At 56.5% G+C, this 15,123-nt stretch overlaps 2 protein-coding genes across 2 annotated transcripts in view; both read right to left on the minus strand.

The window, feature by feature from the left end:
* Positions 1–52: 52 nt before the first annotated feature.
* TOMM40 (translocase of outer mitochondrial membrane 40) lies at positions 53–10,731 on the minus strand. Its single transcript, XM_011367969.2, has 10 exons — positions 10,621–10,731; positions 10,251–10,524; positions 9,452–9,519; positions 8,903–8,995; positions 8,003–8,104; positions 7,816–7,921; positions 2,243–2,365; positions 2,002–2,078; positions 1,781–1,883; positions 53–712 (listed from the first exon to the last, which is right to left on the minus strand). Exons 2-10 carry the CDS (start codon positions 10,516–10,518, stop codon positions 573–575), a joined length of 1,080 nt encoding a protein of 359 aa, XP_011366271.1. The 5' UTR covers positions 10,519–10,524; positions 10,621–10,731; the 3' UTR covers positions 53–572.
* Positions 10,732–12,069: 1,338 nt separating this feature from the next.
* NECTIN2 (nectin cell adhesion molecule 2) overlaps positions 12,070–15,123 on the minus strand; it is a 27,462-nt gene continuing 24,408 nt past the window's right edge. The window contains exon 9 of the mRNA XM_011367977.2: positions 12,070–13,149. Coding sequence (XP_011366279.1) covers positions 12,883–13,149 — 267 coding nt within the window. The 3' untranslated portion in view covers positions 12,070–12,882. The remainder of the gene's footprint in view (positions 13,150–15,123) is intronic.

Raw genomic sequence — 15,123 nt, forward strand, 5'->3', positions numbered from 1 at the left:
ATGGATCGAGCAAAACAGGGCCACAGACTGGTAGGAAAACCAAGGCCTCCCATTTTGCTTTTTTTATGTATATTTTTTGTTGTTTTTCGTTTTTTTCTGTAAAATGTCCCAGTTCTTCCATAACTTATAAACATGATTTATACCGCGGGGTAGATGGGAGAGTGGGTGGGGTGGGCCGGGGATGGGGAAGCTCCTCTTCCTGCTGCCCCCTCCCGCCGGGCCAGGGCCCAGGGCCCTTTAGAGGGTGGGGACGCCCCAACACTTCCCTGAGGCTGTCTGGCTGCCTCTGCCCCTAGTGCTCCAAATCTGGCATGCCCCTCATTTCCGGAACCCCTTCTGGGACCTCAGGGCCACTGGGCACGCTGCCCCTGGCGCTCCGAATCCTGAAGTGCCCGTGGTTCCAGAATCCCCTCTCAGCTGCTGGGGCGATGGGTCCCCTCCTTTCCGCTCCCCCCTCCCCCAACCCCTGGGAGGGAGGGAAGAGACGGGGAGGGGGCTCAGGTCTCCCCTCTGTGACAGGGGAGGGGGGTGAGATCTGAAGGAAGGGCGTGGGAGGCGGGACCAAGAGGGGCTCAGCCGATGGTGAGGCCAAAGCCGCACTGGAACTTGTTCTTCCGGTGATTCAGGAAGGCCCCGAGGGCCAGCGTCAGGGGCAGGGGTGGGAGCTTCTTCTCCAGTGTGGCGCCCACGATCCAGTTGCTGTCCACAGAGCCTGTGGGCAGACAGCTGCCGTGAGAGCGATGTGCCCGCTTCCCACTGTCCCCGGAGTCACACTCCAGGCCACCTTGGACACCACCAGCCAGATGCCAGCTTCCAGACATCTGACCAGGCTGTTCCCAGAAACCTCCTCCCATATCCCAAATACTCAGCCCTGGGAGCAACTGGCTTAGTCTTCTTCCGTTCTCAGCGCAGTGATCCCTTCCTTCCAGGAAGCCTCTGCCACCCACGGGCTCCCCCATCCCAAGTCCTGTTTAGACCAGGTCCTAGCTCTCTGGGGATGGGTCTGCCCTTCCCAGTGTGAGCCCCGTGAGGACAGGGCCTGGCTGCCGCTGTGTCCCTAGCACCTCAAGCACGAGGCTGGGCACAGTGGGTGCTTACTGTCTACTGAACGAAAGACGGAAGTCTCCTCTCAGGCTCATTTGCAGAGCCTGACGGATGTGCGGGCACGGAGCCATCCCCACGTGGGAGGGGGGTCTCACTCACTTCACGGGAGCAGAGATGGAACCCCAACCCAGCCTCTGCCACTGCGTTGACAGCAAAGCGAGGGCTGAGAGGCTTCAGACGCCAAGAAGCCCCTGGGCCTAACCACTACTGGTGGCAACTCTGCCCTAGGCCGACCGAAGAAGCCTCGGGGGTGGTGGTCTTCACGCCCCCCGAGCCTAGAACCACCAAGGTCCAAGAAGGAAACCTTAAAATTGGTGCTCAGGCCTAGAGTCGGGCAGCCGAGGGCGCGGTTCTGGACCTGGTAGTGACTGGGCAACCTCGGGAGCCTCGGTTTCCGCTAACGAGAGGTGCGTGGGGTGGCCAGACGCGCTCCGGGCTGCCTTCCACTCACGGAAACGGAATCAAGAGGGCACAGTGCAGAGCGGGGAGAGGGCTGCTGGCTGGGGTGACGAGGAGGGGACGTGGGAGGTGCCAAGCTTGGGGCCCAGGTCCCCACCTCCTTAACGAGCGGAGACCCACAAAGGCCCGGCACGCTGCCCTCCATCATCTTCAGCCTATATCCGCTCAGAGCTGAGTGGCCTCTCACCCGTTTTGCAGGGAAAACTGAGGCCTGTACCTTTGAAGAGGAGGTTGGCCTTGGGCAGGTCCAGCTGGTACCCGAAGGAGACACTTGTGTCCTGCATCCTTGTGCTGGCCTCAAACTCCACGCCCACCTGCAGCTGGAAGGGCCAGGGCAACAGAGTCAGCTTCCCAGGCCGGAGCCCCTGCCACACGAGCCCCTGGCTCCCCACGCCTGCAAGTACGTATGCCCTGGCAGCGGTGTCTGGACCAGCTCACCTGGTTACTGGCTTTGTGGTAGTAAGTTGCATGCATGCCCGCCTGGCCCAATGTTACTGTTGCCAACCAGTTGTTTACTGTGAGAGAGCAGGGTGAGAGGTGGGGGTAGGTTACCAAGGGGACTCGGGGACCCAGCCGCTCCTCCCTCAGACCCAGGAGTCCAGGCCCGCAGCCCCTCTTCCCACAAACCCAGCAGTCCAGGCCCGCAGACCCGAATCCTACCCTCAGGCCCCAGGCTCACATGTGTATTTCCCTGCTAGAGACATGACAGTGCCCTCTTCCCCGGGCCGCCGGTGGTAGACCAGCTCTCCGCCCAGGGCTAGACACGGTGTGATACTCTGGAGGTAGTGGGCCACGAGGATTCCTGTGGGTAAGATGGCAGGGTGTCACCTGGGCTTCATGGTGGTCACTTTCTGCCTGGCCAGCATGCTGGGCCAGACTCCTGCTCTAGACAGCTTTTTAAGCTGGCCCTGCTGGAGGCCTGGGGCTTGTGGCCTGGCCTCAGGCCTCCCACACCTGCTTCTCCATTGCGCTGATGACAGGGCTCTGAGGTCAGCCCTTCTGGCCCCGTGGGAGCTCACTTGGTCTGTACAACCCAGTGAGGCCGGCATTCATTTGCCACCATTTACAGAGGAGGCCGAGTAAGTCACTCACCCACGGTCACAAAGTGCGTGTGAACCGCTCTGCCGCTGGGAAAGCACACCTGAGGGGACTGGATGGCCCGGGGTCACGTTCCGGCCGTACCACTTGCTGGCGGAGTAACCGCGGGCCACTGGCATCACTTCTCTGCAGACAGGACTACCTCTCGAGGTGGAGACAAAGCCCCAAAGAGGGGACGCCAGCACCGCTAGGACTGGTCCCTGCCTCTCATGCCCTGAGGCCCCTGTGTTTGCTAACAGATGACTCTCCATGAGCCAAGACCTGAGACTCATTCATGCCCAGGAGAGCAGATACCACAAATGTGATCTTACAGGAAGGGAAGAACCCGGGGTGGGGGATGCAGGAGTGACGAGAAAACAGACAACACAGATACGGAGACAGGTAAACAGAATCAGAAATGGAGAGGAAAGAAACTTAAGGTTCTCTGGAGAGAAACCAGCCAAGACTGAGCAGAGACAGGCTGAGCGGTCGCAACTCAGCAAAAAAAAAAAGACAGACCTGAGAAAGCGGGGGCGGGGACGAGCAGGGACAGGCTGGAGCAGGAGGCACGACTCTGTTTCTCAAAGAAAACCAGAGGCACAGACTCAGACTGGCCGAGGGAGCAAGGCAGGAATGGGGGGACACGATCGGGGGTGGGCACACCCAGGAGGGGGCTGCCAGTGCGGCTAAGGGAGAGTTCATGGCCAGGGCCCTGGTGGGCTGGAGCTGGCCACTCTGAGCTTACATTTCCTCTCCCAACAAGCGGATGATACAATCGACCCCTCCCGCCGGCTGTTAAACCATCACCGCACACCTCTGGCCTGGCTCATCCACTCCTTCAGTTGAGGTCCACAGAGGGAAAAGCGACTTGTCTATTAGAGTCACAAGAGACTTAAAACTCACGGGCCTCCCAGCTCTGCCAACTGTTGAGACCGAGGGCCTTGAGACGTCTCTCAGACCCTTCCTGAGCCTCGCCCTCTCCCAGCAACTGCACACGCAGCAGACAGAGGGATCCTGCTAAAACACACACTCAACCCTGCTCTCCCCCTGCTCAGAGAACCTGCTGTGGCTCCCCAGTGCCAAGGAGGCCCTGGCTCCTCACAGCACACCTGCAAGGCCCCGCGTGGCTGGGCCACAGCTCTCGAGAGCCATTTCCTCTTTCCTTGACACAGCTGGCCACATCTGTGTCTAGGCGGCAGAGCCACAGAGCTCTCTCTGCCCCCTGGGCCCATGCGCACACTGCTCCCCCGCCCCCTGCCCAGCGTACTCTCCCTTCTGCCTGGTCCCGCCAACTAAATATCTGCACCTAAGTATCTCCTGCATTTGGCTGCTTTTCTCCAGCACGCTGCTGCATGGAGCCACTGCCCCCCATGGGACCCTGGCAGTCGCCCTGCCCTGGTTCCCTGCTTCCGCCCAGCTCCTATCACTGGTGACAGCAGAGCACTGAGTCTGTGGGAACCCGAGTCCGAGCGCAGTCTCCACTGCTGAATCTTCCCTGGCCCCCATGGCCCCACGGCCCCTGTTCATCCCCACCCCGCAGCCTCCTCTCTGCTCCCGAAGCACACGCCCTCGGCCCGTGGTCACAGTGGCCCAGGCTGCTCTTCCTCCTGGAGCTGCACAAGGCGCTGCCAGCACTCAGGTCCTCGTGGGCCTTTTCCTTGAACATCTGATCCCTTCCTGCATCTGTCCCCTTAACTCACTCTGGTTTTCCCTCCTGCCAGACCCAGCTTTCTCGTGGCACATGGGCTCCCTGAGGACGGGGCTTTGCTGAGAAGGGCAGCTCTCATCGGGGGGGTGGGGGGTGGTGGTGGGGGCGGGGAGCGGGCATCCTGCAGGGGTTGGAGAACCTGGTGAGTCCAAATCTCACTGGAAGGAGAGAAAGTGGGTCAGAAGTCTGAGAGAGAAAGCCTCGGGCAAGGGGCAGAGCCCAGCTCTGCAAAAGCCGTCCTATCTTGCGATCTGTCTCCCAAACCTGCTGGGCAGGAGATCTGGGCGCCACCCCCAGACCTTTCCCCTGCAGGACTGGGGCCACGCCAGGATTCCTTGGGGCAGTTACCTGGGGCAGGACTGGCGCACACCCAGGGCAGATGCTCAGGTCGGGGCAGCATCGGGAGGTGGGTCTTGGTGCCAGCTGGACAGGACCTCTTTCTGCCCCCTCAATGCACTACCCTTTTCTGAGAGCCACCCTTCTCACCACTCTCCCTTGGATGAGACACTGCCATTTTAGAAAGGCTGTCTGTCCCTGTCACTCCAGGTGAGACGGGATCCCTGTAATCAGCTCCCGTGGCAACGTGGACTTTTCCTGAGTAGGATTTCTCATGATAGCAATGAAGTCACTGTGTGACCATCTGTTTAAAAGCACACATCTCTCCCCCGGCCCGCGAGCCCCACGAAGGCAGGAAGCGGCTGTCTCGGCGACCCAGCACTGCCTTGCTCAGGGTCAGCACAGGAGAGATGCTCTAGAGGAGCGGAGGCCATGGGGAGGGAGCCAGGTAAGAACGTGGGCCTTTGAATTAGGCCGTGCCGTGTTCTAGCTGCTCTGCCTCCTCGCCGGGTGGTCCTGGGCCAGATTTCACCCTGGGCCCCAGTTTCTCCATCTGTGAGATGGGGGCCATAGAAACAGGCACCTCTGAGCATTGTGGGGCGGCATGGGACCAGACAGAGCGAGCGCTAACTGTGCGTCTGGCCCGGGACGTAGGGCTGAAGATGGGGCCCCTACTGACTCCTTCGGCAAGGTGGTCACTGCTACTGTGCTCCTGTGACGGGCGAGGAAGCTGAGGCTCAGAGGGAGTGGGGCCACCAGGGACCTAAGTCTGAGCAGTTGGTAGTGAGTTACTTGTGTGCGCAGCACTGACCTGGCCCAGCAGGCACAGTTTTCTTTCGTGTCTGAGAGGAGGAAGAGACACCTGTGAGAACTGACATGAGAGTATAGCCGGTGGCCTTGGGCTCTGGGGAAGAGGGACTTAGAGGCTAGTGTTGGGGAGCACGGGAGGATGTTGCTGGCGAGGATGTGCAGGGGGCGATGCTTGGTGCCAGAGAGAAGCGCACAGACTCCGTGGCCTTGGGGAAGCACTTCCCCTCTGTGGGCCGCAATAAGATGGAGATAATGTCAGCACCTACCCCACAGGGCTGATGAGAGGATTCAAGGAGCCATTTTTGCCACTAGTGCCTAGAACGGCTGAACGAAGGGGAGGATGCACATAGCGTGTCTGAGGCCCGACAAAGGAAGAAGCAAAAGATGGGACCTGCCGTTAGCACCACTTACTCCTTTGCTCAGTATTTTCTAAGCACTCGCTCGCTCCTGGCAAGGTTCCAGGTCTGAAAGAGTTGTCATCCTGACGTAGGAGACAGGCGATAAAGAGCGAGACGACTTCAGAGGGAAGCGCTTACAAAGACGAAGGGACAGGGTGACGCGATCCAGCGCCAACATGCATGCTTCAGTCATGGAAGGGCTTCTAGTCAGGGTGACGTGCGCCCTGAGACTCACTCTTTCAGCCACATCACCACCAGAGAAGAATTCTAAGCAGTGGGAACGGCATGTAAAAAAGTCCTGGGGTAGAAAGCACACAGCGATTCCGGGAAGCGACAGAAAAGCTCACGTGGCCCAACGGCAGTGAGCGTGGGAGCAGAGTGGGTGATGGCTTCAGCGGTCAGCAGGGGAAAGAAAATGTTGCTTCCTGCCTTAGGCCCCTCATTCCGCCCGGGACCCCCATGGACGAAGCCTCACCTAGGCAGCCTCTCATGCCCAGCTTCCCTGTGTCCTGGCTTTTATGACAGGGCCCTTCCCTCCCCCCGACCCTTTGCAGCTGCCCCCCTCCTCCCCTTCCTTTGGAAGCTCAAAGGTGATACCTCCTCTAAGAAGCCTCCTCAGGCTTGGCAGGCAGAAGTAAGAGCTCTCCCTGGGCACTCCCTCCCAGGGATTGTTTCCTGCCTTCACAAATGTGCTCGGTATTCACTGCCCAAGAGCCTGCTCCCCAGGACAGGGCACATGTGGGAACCACCAACTCCATCCTCTGGTTCGAGCCCCACACTCAGGAGTCATCTGGATTCCTTTCTTATCTCCTGGCCTACGGCTAATCCATCATCAAATTCCATCAGCTCCACCTTCGAAGTGCACCCAGCTCCAACCACTTTGCCCCGCCTCCACTGCCCCTGCGGCTGGTCCCTTTGTAGTCTACGCGTCACATGTCAGCACAAGAGATCCTGTTAGAAGCCAAGCTGGATCCTGTCCCTCTCAAATGGTGACCCCTGACTCAGAATAAAGGCCGAAGTTCCACAAAATGTCATGTGACTTGGCCCCCTCACCCCTGACTTCTCACCCATTAAAGCCACTCTCCTTCTCGATGCTCCAGCAACAGGGTGCCCGGGGCCTCTGCCCTTGTTGCTTCCTCTGGTGGAAAAGCTCTTTTCCCGTGTACCTGCTTGGTACCGTCCCTCCTGTCCTTATCTTTCCCTACAGCTCCCGTCACCTGACATCTTCTCTTTATGTACTGCTTTAGTTGTATCTGCCTCCACTAAAATGGAAGCTCCTAGAAGGCAGACTTAATTCTTTGTTCACCACCTTATCCTCTGTGCCTAGAACATATATAGTACGCGATCAATAAATACTCATTCAATCCATGTGGAGAAATCAAAGGCAGACACCCCAAGACAAAAACAAACAAACAAACAAACAAACAAAAACTTCGAAGAGACTTAAAGTACAGACAGAACTCAGACGGTTTTTGCCGTCAGCCTCCATCTCAGACTACCTGTGTCCTCCTCCAACTGCACGTAGACCCCGCCGGCCCTGGGGTCTGCTCCGTGCCCCCAAACCACCCCCGAGTCCCATGGGTAATAATAACAGCTCACTTCCTTGGGTCGTGTTACACACCTGACCCCCTTTGAAGCTTTTCACGCACATGAACTTACATGACCTACTCAACCACACTGTGAGGCGGCCTGATCTTACAGACAAGGAAACTGAGGCCCATCGAGGTGCTGGAACCTGCCTACGACTGTAGTTCAGCAAGCAGCAGAGCTAGGGTTCGAATCTTTCTCACCCACGATGCTATACTGTCTGGTGTTTCAAACCCTCTCCCGCCCCTGCCCGTTTCTCGGATGGTAGAAGGGAAGTCCACAAAACGGATGGGCTTGCTGGTAAAGCTGTGGCTGGTAGAGCCCTGTGCCTCTTACCTGAACCCACCAGGACGTCTGGGTTCCCCAGGGTGACAGCCGCTGTGAAGTCAGAACCCCGGTACTCCCCGTCCACTTGCCAGTTCACAAACTTTGATTGCTGGGTCTGTCGGGGAGGAGGGGGGAGTGTGAGGGCAGCCCAGTGCTTAAGGTGGCTGGGAGAGCAGCCAACTCGACTTCCGCTCACCTGGATGGCCATCTTGGACCTGAGACCGGGGCCCAGCTGATGAATGACCTGAGCATTGAGGCTGCCGCTATTGTCCATGTCACCCACCAGCACGGGGAATGCCTGTGAGGCAAAGGGCAAGGTTAGAGGTCAAAGGTCTGGCATAATGGAAGTACACGAGTGATGGGACAAGGTGAGCAGCCTAGGATCAGACAGCCCCAGCTTGAGGTCCTCTCTTTCAGGAAACCCTCCCTGACCACCTAGGCTGATTTAGGTTCCCCTGTGGGCTCCCACAGCCTTTGGGTTCCCCCATTTCAGTCCTGCCCACCCTGGACTAATATTCTCTGGGGACAAACCTGTCCTGTCTCCACTAGACCATGAGCCCCATAGCTGTTTCAGTCACTGCTATGTCCCCAGCACCCAGCACAGGGCTGGGCACAGAACAGGGTTATAACAGTTTGTTGAATAAACCAATTTACTGAACAGAACTAATTAATACAAAGACCTAATCCAGTCTCCCAGCTCCACCTGAGTCCTCCTTCCTCCCAGGTCTCCAGTTTTGCCCCCACTCCCCTAACCTAGCCTCTGCCTGGCAGCCTGAGAGACATCTCTAAAGCATCAACTTGACCATGACTTTCCCTAGTTCAAATCTTCCCATGGCTCTCCAGTGCCCCCTAGAGAAAGTTCAAATGCCTAGTCTGGCATTCAAAGCCTCGCCAGCACAGGATTGGGCAGGAAGCAGGGGTTCAGGATGAAGGAATGACTGGCGTCCTAACACATCTTAGAGAGACACAGTCCCCTCTTCCAACACCCTTAGCTCCCTCAGAAGCTCTAGCCTCCTACCCACAAAGATTTTAGTCTGCTATTTGGCTACAATTGTTAGAAAAATGATACAATGAATGATGACAGGAGCAATCTCACCTCGGTGGGACTCAGCTGCTTTGTCCCCACATACGTGACCCCGAAGTGGTAGTTGGACTCCCCGATTGTGCTGAGGGCTACTGTGTGGTTCACCTGAGAGCAGAGGGAGGGTTGTGGGGATCAGGCTGTGGGCCACGCCCACAGGGAGAGCCCACCCCCTGCACAGCTTCCCTCCAGCCTGGGATGGGGGGTACCTGCCGATCAGGCTTCCCCATCAAGAAGAAAAAGACAAGCATCTCTGGGTTGGGCAGCGGGTAAAGACTGGGAGGTGTGGCCTGACTAAAGACTTAGAGAAAAAAATGTGCTGGGGCTGTATACCTGGCACTTCACTCCTGCCTGGATGTTATGGGGGGCGGGGTAACTCTGGACTCTGGGTCCCTAAACACTACCGCTGGCTCCCATTGAGTAGTTAGCCTGGTACTGTATCTCTGGGTCTTTTCAAGTACCAAGGAGCCCAGCCCTTTAGGGAAGAGTAAGGGGGCTGTATGTACAGATGCAGAGGGATGGCCGAGATGACCTCTAGAGGGTAAGGGCACCAGGAAAGCTCACCTGGAAATGGTTACTCAACCCTTTGTTGACTGTGAGCTTGACACCTTCCATCTGAATAGGAAACAGCTCTGAAGAAGAAAACGCTGTCACACTCCACGCTCCACACACACACTCCCTCTCATCCCTGCCTTTCCTATCCCCACCAGCTCTCCCTTCTCCAAAGAATCACAGAATGCTCCCAGCCAGTAAAATGGTACTATAGCCTAATGGATGGGGCCTGGACCAGGACTTCTGCCTGAGTCCAAATCCCAGTGCCACCAACCGCTACTGTGTGGCTTTAGGTAAGTTACTTTACCTATGTCAAACTTGTCATCTGTAAGATGATGCTCACCACATGGAAACATTGCAAAGATCTAACGAATGAACACATACCGAACGCCAGAACAGTGCTCAACATAAATCTCCAACACTTTCACTATTACAATTCTTCCAAGCCAGGATCCAGGAGCTTGGGGTTCCACCCCCACTAGACCCTTGCTGACACCTGACTGACACTGTGACCTTGGGCCTCAGTTTCTTTCCCCATCACAGGAAGAGGCTGGCTTGACTGATCCCTGGTGCTCCTGAGGTCCCAGAGGCTTTTCTAGGAAGGGCATTCCATCCGAGATTCCATCATTTAATCCCATCGTTCTAAGCCCCAAGTCCAATGTTCCACCATTCGATCCCAACGTCAACTCCTAACGAACGCTCTGTTAAATAATTCCAATGGTCCGTGCCAATTCCCAAGGTTGCCTCAATGTGCTCCCCCTTTCTCCGAGATCTGGGCCATCACACCTCCGCCAGGTCCCTCGCCCCTCACCCTTGCACTTCCGGTGGCACTCCTCGAACGTGCCCGGGTTGGGAAGGCAGCCGCAGGCCCCATCGTCTGCGGTTCCTGCGGTGCTGGCGGCCGCAGTCCCGGGCGTCCGTTCTGAACCTCGACCCGCCCCAGCCCCAGCGCCCAGGCCGCCCCCGAGTGGCGGCAGCGTGAAACCCGGAGGAGACGGCGGCGGCGGCGGCAGTCCCACGAGGGCGGGCGCAGGCGGCGGCCCTGCGGGCGGTGAGCTAGCGGCCAATACGTTCCCCATGGTCGCCTGCAGGAGAAAGGTCAAAGGGCGGGGGTCAGGGACCGCCCGTTCCCAGCCCAGTCCCCTGCCAACCCCCACCCTACTCCGGGCTCCAGTTCTCACTGGCGGCAGCGCCTGCTCCCGGCCTGGGCTCCGCTCCCACCCCGTGCGCCGCGCGCAACCGAACCCACTGCCGCCGCCGCCACCACCGCCGTCCCGCCCCGCCTAGCCGATTGGTCCAAGATGCCCTGAAATCCGCCCACCAGCTTCGGGGGCTGGCCTTGCTATTGGAGCCATGGATGGAAGTCCCACCCACTTCTTTGGGACCTCCTTTACTATTGGCTCCCAATCGCAGGAGGTCAAAGCACACCTCCCTGCCCTTCCCATTGGCTCGCAGAGCCCACGCCTATTGGCTCGCGTCGCCGCGGGTTCCAGTGCTCGCCTGCTATTGGTCTGTGTTTAGCACTTTGCAACGCCCACTGACTTGTCGCCTCCGCCCCTCTTCAGAAGGCGCTCCTCTTTCGACCAGGCCCCGCGGCGAAGTTTCCTTGATAATTGGTTGGTTTTGGCCCTTGCAGCATCCTGATTGGCTCCGTCAGGCACAGTGGTGACGTAATCAGTCTGGTGCTTTCATTGGCTAACCTGCCAGGGTCGAGGTGCACGGGTAAAGGTGGGTTGCGCGGCAGAGGCTGCTAGGCAGCAAGGTCAGGCCTCGCGTCCCGTCAGGCATCGCGACAGAGGGGCAGCCCCGCAGTCCCGGGTCGGCGACCGAAAACCGGAAGTGCTTCCCACAGTGCTTTGGGAGAATTCTAACCGGTTATGTGAACCCTGTCCGGCTTGTTGTTACCCACAGTGCCCTTTACCTGTTGAACGCGACAGTTGCCATAGACCCGTCCCTCTTGTTACTCATTTTGCCTTCTATCCCCCACCTTCCCACAGTGCAGACCTGCGTCACTGCGACTATCTTTGGCCCATTCATTCCTGTCCCATTACCCAGCATGCCTCTGCCCCATTCATTTCAGGTTCGTCGCCTATACTACCTTTAGCCCGTTTCTGCCTGTTCACTTCTGTCGTTCTTTTAGCCCTTAATTACCCATCATGCCTGCTTCCCCTATTTCTCCATTATTCATCCCTCTAACTCTGGCTCATTCAGATGTTACCCATCGTGTTCGGAGCTCCTATTACATTATTCATAATTTTGCCTATAGCCTATTCTTGCCATCTATCCATTAAACCCGAGCCCCTCGTACTTAATTACCACCATTCCTATCTTTGTTCCGTTTATTTCTGCCCATTACCCATTAGCTATTGCACTGATCCTTTTCATTAACTACCACGCCCTGGGCTCCTCCCCCTCCTTCCATTACGTCATTATGTTTTTGGTTCATGCATTTTTACTCATTATCCCCTCACTTAATTTTTTCATGTCTTTGGCTCTTTTGTTTGTCAGAAACCCATCCTGACCTCTAGTCTACCGATTCCCTCAAGCCCTGGGCCCCCTATTCATTACCCATCATGTTCCACCTACATCATGCCCTTCACATCCCACAGAAAACACAAGTTGAGACCTGGTCAAAGTATAAATTCTTATTTTGTAGGAAATGCCATATTACAAAACAATATCAGATCCTCCACCCCCAACCCAGGTGACCCTCTTTCTCCCCCCTGTAGGGAGATGTTTGGGTTCTATCCCGCTGGGCAGGAGAAAAAGGACTCAGTAGTCTTCAAAGTAACAGGAAATTCTTCTCTCAAGGCTGGGGCCACCGAGACACTGCATGATGCTTACCCCACCTAACCCTGGGCTGGGGCTTAATTCCCTGTAGACAGGAATTGGGGCAGTGGGGGCTCAGGGAAGGATCTGGACCCAGAGACTCCTGCCTGCAGGAGAGAGATGGGGAAGCTAATCCTTGGGCTGGGGACTCCCCTCCCTGTCACCTTTGGGGAAAGACAGGGCAGGGAGCAGGCGAGTGGGGCTCTGCCACCTGGAGGGCTCAGGTCTGAGCAGCAGAGTGCCACCCCAAAGCCCAACCCAGTAGAGCTATTGGGAGTTTACTGCCTGAGGACAAACCAGAGGTCTTCTCTGAAATTTGCGGGGAGACTGTAGATGGTGGGACATGAGAATATAAACTAAAGTCACGACACAGTCTTCGGGTCAGAGGTTGTATAGACACACATCACCCCCATAGACTCACACTCATGAGATACCAGGTTTCCACTGTCACGGCCTGTGTCTCTGGGTCAGAGATCATGGGTTAGAGGTCAGAGTGGAGCCATCACGGTAGAAGTCAGAACTGACAGTGGCCTGGTCAGAGGTCGGGGACACTAGATCCCCAGCAGAAAGTTGAGGGATCAGAAAGTGAGAGGCAGAGGCCAGAGCACGGTTGCTCACACATACATGGCCCGGGACATGACAAAGCCTTTGCCCTGATAGGAATCAGAGGGGCTGGAGTATGACAGGGCGTCATAGATGGGGTTGATCTTGTCCAGGAAGTCTTCCTCCTCCTCTTCCTCATCCTCTAGGTCCAGGGAAACCCCCTCGACAACAGGCAGCCCTGGAGGCACCAGGATGGGGGACCCCAGGCTTGTGGCCCCCAGGAGCAGGGGCCCTGACCGCTCTTCCAAGGTGGGCAGCTCATGGTACCGAGGCATTTCCTGGAGGCGGGGAGGGAATAAGAGCCCAAGGTCACCTCTTGAATATGACACAGAAGCCCAATCTGCCCCCTTGACTCCAATATCCTGACCATCTCCCCATGCCAACCAGACCTGATCGCGCCCCTTGTCACCTGGGTCAGTACTGCACCGGGGCAATCATATGGCTTGACCCTAACTCAGCTGAGAGCATTGACCTCACCCTGTCAATCTTGAGTCCCTACTTTGTCTTTGGAGTCCTGACCCCAAGTTTTTCCTCATGAACCTCTGACTCCAGTCTTGACCTCGACTACTAAACCTTAAGCCTGAAAAGTTCCTTAAACCTTGACTTGTCGCAACCTCAGTATGTGACCCCTGACCTCCAGTAGACTGCCGAGGGGAGTGACTTGTCTGTCTTGTCCCACAGTATCTGGCAAACGTAGATGTTCAACCGTCTTCGCTAACTGACTTTAAACTCTGACCTCATGTCCTTGGATTCTTTCGATCATGACCTTCCCCAACGAATTCCAAACACATCTCAATGCCCTAAGCTCTAACCAGAGACACAGCCTTGAACTTGAGTTGTGACGGTTAGTCTTTGACCTCTTAGGTCAGGGACTGACCCCTGGCCTTTAAACCCAACCGCGAATCCACCCTTGTCTTCTGCCAAACTTCTACCTGTTCAGTGCATGAGACTCCAGCATCAAAGTAGGGGGTCTTGAGTGGGCTGTGCTCCGAGGCCCCCAGGGTGAAGAGCTGGGAGGGCTGCAGTGGAAGGGGGAGGGGCAGGTCAGGACCCTCACACAGCCGGCCTCTTCCCCCCAGCCCCTCCTCCTCAGTGGGGAAACGTGGGTGTGGAGGTCGGGGAAGCCTGGGCTCCAGGGGAAGTGCTCACCATCTCTGGCTCCTCCAGCTTTGCCTTTGGGGTCGGTGGCTTGTATGAGGGAGGCCCCTCCAGGCTGTGGGGTAGGAGGTAGGTAAAGCAGAAGCTGAGACCCGAGAAGCCCTCTTACCCCAGGGCCATTGCACATGCTCGTCTCTCTGCCTGATCTCCCTTTCCACCGCCCCCATGCCCCTTGCCCGGCTAACTCCTACTCATCCCATGAATTTTCTTCTTCCAGGAAGCCTCCCTGATTTGCCAGGAGGATCAGGAACTCCTGTTGTATGGTCACCTCTAGCTGTACCTCCCTCTCGGGGCACTTAACTGAATTTATACTCGAAATGTTATTTCTGATGATATTCAATGACTGTACCCCACTGTAAGCAATGTGAGGGAGAAAACGAGATCTTTGTTCAACACGGTATTCCCAGAACTCATTATGAGGAATTCAGCAAATATTTGTTTAAAGAATAAATGAATGAAATGCTTTCCTGTCCCCAAACTATGTTAAGTTCTCATTCTTCCTAGCTACAGACCAGAGCATCCTGTATACATAATAATGATGGATGCTCACTATGCCTGCAATCCCAGCTCAGCTCTCCCCTCCTCCCGGAAGCCTTCCGTGACCCTCTGGCCTCTACAGCTCCAGCTCCCTCAGATTCCCTAACCCACCCCTGGCTGTGCAGGACCATCAGGAGATGGTCCAGTCCGTCTCTTCCAGACTGTGAATCCCAGGAGGGCAGGGCTACGGCCACCTCGGGTACCACTGAGTCTCAGCACTGGGCTGGGCGTAGGAGAGGAGATCAATAGCAAGTTGTTTTGCATTGATTAGATGGTTGAAACAGTGGTTCATACACTTTCTTGTGCATCGGAATGACTCAGGGAGCCTGTTACAAATAAAGACTCCGAGCCCTTCTTATGAAAATTGATTTAGGTTGGGTATGAGACCAGGAATATGCATTTCTAACAAGCGTTCCCTGCCCCCTCGCCCCACGCACTGGGTAGTGCTATTTCAAAACCTTTTGCCTCCCAAATGCTTACTTGCTGGATGAATTTCAGCAAGTGATTTCACCTCTCTGAACCCATTTCCTCCTTCATAAACGGTTAACATTAGCAAC

This window comes from Pteropus vampyrus, unplaced genomic scaffold (assembly GCF_000151845.1).
Source record: "Pteropus vampyrus isolate Shadow unplaced genomic scaffold, Pvam_2.0 Scaffold138, whole genome shotgun sequence".
NCBI classification, from domain to species: domain Eukaryota; kingdom Metazoa; phylum Chordata; class Mammalia; order Chiroptera; family Pteropodidae; genus Pteropus; species Pteropus vampyrus.

Bases quoted from the DNA above. Each gene is read 5' to 3' on its own strand.
- TOMM40 (XM_011367969.2), bottom strand. From the start codon at position 10,518: ATGGGGAACGTATTGGCCGCTAGCTCACCGCCCGCAGGGCCGCCGCCT. The intron at 8,996-9,451 runs GTGAGCTTTCCT...CTCTGCTCTCAG, and splicing joins GGTTGAGTAACCATTTCCAG to GTGAACCACACAGTAGCCCT. The intron at 7,922-8,002 runs GTGAGCGGAAGT...CCTCCCCGACAG, and splicing joins GGTCCAAGATGGCCATCCAG to ACCCAGCAATCAAAGTTTGT.